Genomic DNA, 6,748 nt, shown 5'->3' on the forward strand with positions numbered 1-6,748 from the left:
AGAATACGGTAGTTAAATGCTCAGAGTTACTGTCTGCTCTATACAGATCTATTATCTATTATCTATTATATTTTTTATTATCGTTCCTTCTCCTTCTGTGTGTGTGTGTGTGTGTGTGTGTGTGTGTGTGTGTGCGTGTGTGTGCGTGTGCAGGTTGCCAGTGTGATTCCTGAGCCTGGAGAACCAGTATGTTTCCACAACCCATCTCTCTCTCTCACTCTCTCTCTCTCTCTCTCTCTCTCTCTCTCTCTCTCACACACACACACACACACACACACACACACACACACACACACACACACACACACACACACACACACACACGTCTTCCAGTTGTTCCAGCGGAGGTTGAACTTGTTTCATTACATGACAGACACAAACACATGTTCATACACATCCTCCATCAGTCCTCAGTTAAAGATTCTGCTGAACATGTGACACAAAGTTATTACATCATAAAAATAAGGAGCCAATCACGGCCCAGTGTGTAAATACTTGGAGCGTAAAACTTTTTTTTTTTCTTTTCTGTAGGCAAAAAAAAAATGTTTGTGGAAGTTTGCAATCCAAAATGTATAAATATGCAAATTTGTACAGCTTTCCTTATTTGCATATCGGACATAATTGGACTTGTGAGTGTCTGGGACATATGATGTCTGTAACACAAGCTTTGGAATGAGACGTTCTTCTGAGTATCATATACAGACATCTTGAACACTTTTAATGTCTTTTTTAGGGGAAACCTGGAGAGAAAGGTGAAAAAGGAGAACAGGGAAAACAAGGAGAAGTGGTAAGTTTCTGGATCCTGCTCTCTGAGGATCATTAAACATTAACAAACACATGAATGCTTTTAACTCATAATTAACTATTAACATGTTTATTTCTTGCATTTGTGCTTTTTGTGTCGATGTTATGTATCAGTCAATAATTGGACTTTTTAGATTTTCAAAATAATACAATTAACAAGTGTAACAGATTTGAGTCACCACTAGAGGGCAGAAGAGATGTGATAAAATTCTGTATTCATGGAGATATGCTCATGAGGTCAAACTGTACCAGAACCAGGTGTGACTTCTGTACCTGTCAATCATGTTCAAGGAGATGTGGCCTTTGTTCTTGTCAGTCAGATTGAAGGAGGTGTGGCCTCTGTACCGGTCAGTAACATTGAGGAAGGTGCGGCCTCTTTACCTGCCATCATGTTGGAGGTGTGGCCTCTGTACCTGTCAGTCACAGTGAAGAAGGTGTAGCCTCTGTACCTGTCAGTCACATTGAAGGAGGTGTGGCCTCTGTACCTGTCAGTCACATTGAAGGAGGTGTGGCCTCTGTACCTGTCAGTCACATTGAAGGAGGTGTGGCCTCTGTGCCTGTCAGTCACACTGAAGGAGGTGTGGCCTCTGTACCTGTCAGCCTCTGTACCTGTCAATCATGTTGAGGGAGGTGTGACCTCCTTACCTGTCAATCAAGTTCATTTAACCACCTTGGTGCCAGAACTGTCTTGACTGTACAGAGGTACAGAGGCCACACCTCCTTCAATGTGACAGGTCACCTCTGTACCTGTCAGTCACTGTGAAGGAGGTGTGGCCTCTGTACCTCTGTACAGTCAAGACACTTCCAGACTCTTCTCAGTTCTGGCACCGAGGTGGTGAAATGAACTCCTGCTTGATATCTGAACATCTAAATTACTCACAGTCTACACATGACGGCTAAGACTTTCTTAACCGAGCCCTTCTTGAATTAAAACAAATTTGTTTTCTAACCATTTTTTCATGTCCCAATGAACCAGTTTTAGAATGTATTTATTGATGGAGACTTTTAAATAGCATTAATATACAGTGAGAAAAAAAATATTTATTTGAACACCCTGCTATTTTGCAAGTTCTCCCACTTAGAAATCATGGGGGGTCTGAAATTGTCATCGTAGGTGCATGTCCACTGTGAGAGACATAATCTAAAAAAAAAAATCCAGAAATCACAATGTATGATTTTTAAACTATTTATTTGTATGATACAGCTGCAAATAAGTATTTGAACACCTGAGAAAGTCAATGTTAATTATTTGGTACAGTAGCCTTTGTTTGCAATTACAGAGGTCAAACGTTTCCTGTAGTTTTTCACCAGGTTTGCACACACTGCAGGAGGATTTTGGCCCTCCTCCACACAGATCTTCTCTAGATCAGTCAGGTTTCTGGCCTGTCGCTGAGAAACACGGAGTTTGAGCTCCCTCAAAGATTCTCTATTGGGTTTAGGTCTGGAGACTGGCTAGGCCACGCCAGAACCTTGATATGCTTCTTACAGAGCCACTCCTTGGTTATCCTGGCTGTGTGCTTGGTCATTGTCATGTTGGAAGACCCAGCCTCGACCCATCTTCAATGCTCTAACTGAGGGAAGGAGGTTGTTCCCAAAATCTTGCAATACATGGCCCGGTCATCCTCTCCTTAATACAGTGCAGTCGCCCTGTCCCATGTGCAGAAAAACACCCCCAAAGCATGATGCTACCACCCCCATGCTTCACAGTAGGGATGGTGTTCTTGGGATGGTACTCATCATTCTTCTTCCTCCAAACACGTTTAGTGGAATTATGGCCCAAAAGTTCTATTTTGGTCTCATCTGACCACATGACTTTCTCCCATGAGTCCTCTGGATCATCCAAATGGTCATTGGCAAACTTAAGACGTGCCTGGACATGTGCTGGTTTAAGCAGGGGAACCTTCTGTGCCATGCATGATTTCAAACCATGACGTCTTACCAACAGTAACCTTGGAAACGGTGGTCCCAGCTCTTTTCAGGTCATTGACCAGCTCCTCCCGTGTAGTTCTGGGCTGATTTCTCACCTTTCTTAGGATCATTGAGACCCCACGAGGTGAGATCTTGCATGGAGCCCCAGTCCGAGGAGATTGACAGTCATGTTTAGCTTCTTCCATTTTCTAATGATTGCTCCAACAGTGGACCTTTTTCACCAAGCTGCTTGGCAATTTCCCCATAGCCCTTTCCAGCCTTGTGGAGGTGTACAATTTTGTCTCTAGTGTCTTTGGAAATCTCTTTGGTCTTGGCCATGTTAGTAGTTGGATTCTTACTGATTGTATGGGGTGGACAGGTGTCTTTATGCAGCTAATGACCTCAAACAGGTGCATCTAATGTAGGATAATAAATGTAGTGGAGGTGGACATTTTAAAGGCAGACTAACAGGTTTTTGAGGGTCAGAATTCTAGCTGATAGACAGGTGTTTAAATACTTATTTGCAGCTGTATCATACAAATAAATCGTTTAAAAATCATATATTGTGATTTCTGGATTTTTTTTTTTAGATTATGTCTCTCACAGTGGACATGCACCTACGATGACAATTTCAGACCCCTCCATGATTTCTAAGTGGGAGAACTTGCAAAATAGCAGGGTGTTCAAATACTTATTTTCCTCACTGTACATGAAAAATGTACATATTCGCATTTTCTGCACCATGCTAACCTGGTGTTACATTAACATCTAGGAAAAGTGGAAAAGCATCAAATCCGCATTAACATATCAGCCAATCGATTGCATTCTGTACACTATTCAAGTGCGTGTAAAGTTTTCCTAACATCAGCTTCGACCCCTGGTCTGTATAGGGTGCGAGAGGACTTCCTGGAGAACAAGGCTTCCGAGGACACCCTGGACCTACGGTAAAGATGAACGAATGTTTTCAGCGCTTTCACAAAACCATCTACTATCCTGTAAAATGCAAATGGATTTAATTTGATGCTGCAAAAAACCACATCTGTTTGTGTAACTGCTGGTTATAAATACAGCACAATATCCTCATACATGGATCATCATTCTGTTAAAAAATGCCTGTGTTTGGACAGGGAGAGAAAGGAGACACGGGGTCCAAAGGAGATGCAGGTGCTCACGGACAACCGGTAAGTATGAGCATTAGTTTCACTTTTGTATGATGTCATCAAGACATGTATCTTGTATCTAATTCGTGATAAGGGTCCTACAGGGTTTTTACGGACATCGTTTTCATGAACCTTTTAGATGCGATTCGCGTCTTGATGCGTGGCCAACGCTGCGATACACTAAAGATGCACACGAAGCAGCAACTGATGCGATTACGATTCCCTCCACTAGGGTGCAGTGCGATCCGATTTCCATTCGATTCAGCACAATGCGTTTCAATGCAATACAATATGCTTTTATTTCTTTGGCTCCAACAGACGGCGAATCCCTAGAATGCCTTCTGACTTCTAATGCTTTTCCACAAACAGGATGTAGCTCTACCTCTGCCATGTCAATCTGTATTCTACGTGACTCTCAGCACGCGCCTTGGCCTTCGTAGTGTTGGGATACGTCGTATTCACGTGGCACAGAGAACGCGCTCGAGAAACGAGGAGAAATCTAAAATATTGGTCACAAATTATTGGTCGCTTTCTAAATAATAAAATTAGAGCTACTAATAGTCATATATAAATACATTTATAACGATGCAAATACGTTAAAAACGATTTGTATCCAATGCACAATCTTTTAAATCGATGCATCACATCGTCAACGTTTATGCCGAGGCAGTTTTCTATGGTATGTCTTTTAAGCTATTCCCTCGAACTGGCTTGTGATGTCATCAAGCCTAGATCTTAAACAGTATGTTTCAGTATACATGAAGCTTCGAAATGACATTATTGTGCATTAGGTCTCAAACAGGGGGAGTGATGTCATCAATTTGATCCGTGTGATGTCATCAAAAAAACATGGATCCTTCTGAACAACAGCAGTAAAATGTGTCCTCCTTCTTACATTATAAACGCATGCTCTTCAAAAGATCCAAGATACCATATGACGTCATCACCGCGTGTCGTATCCAAATGTCATGCTGTTTCATTCATTTCCTGTTGTGTTTGAAGAAGGCAGCTGCTCTTCAGAGTATTCTCGTCGAGTCTAGTTCGGCCGTGTGAGACGATGATGAGTCGCGTTATCAAAAAGCTTTCTCTCATCTATATGATGTCATCCTGAAAAGCCTTTCATCTTCTGTGTAGCAACAGGCCGTGTTTTTTATCTATTGTGTGATTTGCTGTTTACTTCTCAGGGTCCCCTGGGTTGCCTGGCCCTCAGGGGCAGCGAGGACTACCTGGCAACGTGGTACGTTATTGAAAATCTAATTTAAAAAAAGATTGTGTTTATTGTGTATGACGTAATGTTTGGGTACATGTCAATTTATTGCTGTTTATCATTGATATTGTATATAATTGTCTTCTTATATACAATAGTATAGTATATATTCATTTTCTTCTTCATCATCATCATTATCATGATTTTGTCCTTTAGGGAATTCCAGGTAGTATCGGACCCCCGGGATTAGCAGGACATAAAGGGGAAAAGGTAAGATCCCATTATGGGTCTCCACTGAAGATCATCCATCTCCATACCCCCCTGTCCTCTACATCTTCCTCTTTTAAACCAACTACCTGCATGTCTTCCCTCACCACATCCATAAACCTCCTCCTTGGTCTTCCTCTCTTCCTCCTTCCTGGTGGCTCCATCCTCAGCATTCTCCTACTCATATACCCCATGTCTCTCTGCACATGTCCAAACCATCTCAATCTCACCTCCCTCACCTTGTCTTCAAAACGTCCTACATGCCCTCTAATAAACTCATTTCTAATCCTGTCCATCGTTGTCACTCCCAACAAACATCTCAACATCTTCAGCTCTGCTACCTCCAGCTCCACCTCCTGTCTTTTACTCAATGCCACTGTCTCTAAACCATACAACATCTCAGGTCTCACCACAGTCCTATAAACTTTCCTTTCACTCTCACAGATACTCTTCTATCACAAATCACTCCTGCTATCACTCTTCTCCACTCACTCCACCCTGCCTGCACTCTTTTCTTCACTTCTCTAACACACTCTACATTACTTTGCACTGTTGACCCCAGGTACCTGAACTCCTCCACCTTCTTCACCTCTTCTCCTGCAACCGCACCACTCCACTGCCCTCCCTCTCATCCACACACATGTACTCTGTCTTACTCCTACTGACTTTCATTCCCCTTCTCTCCAGCGTGTACCTCCACCTCACCAGGCTCTTCTCAACCTGCTCACTACTCTCACCACAAATCACAATATCATCCGCAAACATCATAGTCCACCATGAATTGAATTGATTTGCTAATTATTATTATTATATTTTATTATTTTATTATCATCATCATTATTATGATTATTGGTATCATTATTGTTTTATTATGTATTATGTATTATTATTATTATTATTATTATTATTATTATTATTTAATTATTGATTTATTTCTCTTTAGGGAGATCCTGGTAAAGAGGGTCATGCAGGCCCCCCTGGTCTGCCCGGAGAGCCTGGATTAAGGGGTGAAGCAGGACCACCAGGGAAAGGCAAAGAAGGAGCAAAAGTAGAGCACATTTTAGTGAATGGAGATTTCTAGGTGATAAAATCTACTTAATAATTCACCCTCATCGAATGTGCTTTGTTTAATAACAGGGAGATGCAGGACCACAAGGAACGCCTGGAACCCCGGGACTGAAGGTACTACGCTCTTGCTACTACGAATTGTTCTGAAATATATAATACCATACATGGGCAAAGTGAACACCTGGGCATTAGATTGCTATGTGCTTCTTTCTGAACATCCCATTCCACATTTAGTTTCCAGTTGCTGTTATAAAAATCTCCACTCTTCTGGGAAGATGTTCTACTAGATTTTGTGGAGATTTGTGGAGATTCATTCAGCTTTAAGGGTGTTAGT

General features: G+C 41.8%; 1 protein-coding gene across 1 annotated transcript in view; it reads left to right on the plus strand.

Moving 5' to 3' along the window:
• The window catches only part of col22a1 (collagen, type XXII, alpha 1), a 62,023-nt gene that overhangs the window by 41,741 nt on the left and 13,534 nt on the right, over positions 1 to 6,748 (plus strand). The window contains 9 exon segments of the mRNA XM_046860228.1: positions 154 to 186; positions 734 to 787; positions 3,603 to 3,656; positions 3,840 to 3,893; position 3,967; positions 5,057 to 5,109; positions 5,296 to 5,349; positions 6,290 to 6,394; positions 6,484 to 6,528. Of these exon segments, the coding sequence (XP_046716184.1) occupies positions 154 to 186; positions 734 to 787; positions 3,603 to 3,656; positions 3,840 to 3,893; position 3,967; positions 5,057 to 5,109; positions 5,296 to 5,349; positions 6,290 to 6,394; positions 6,484 to 6,528 (453 nt within the window).

Source organism: Silurus meridionalis, chromosome 10 (assembly GCF_014805685.1).
Source record: "Silurus meridionalis isolate SWU-2019-XX chromosome 10, ASM1480568v1, whole genome shotgun sequence".
In the NCBI taxonomy this organism is placed as follows: Eukaryota; Metazoa; Chordata; class Actinopteri; order Siluriformes; family Siluridae; genus Silurus; species Silurus meridionalis.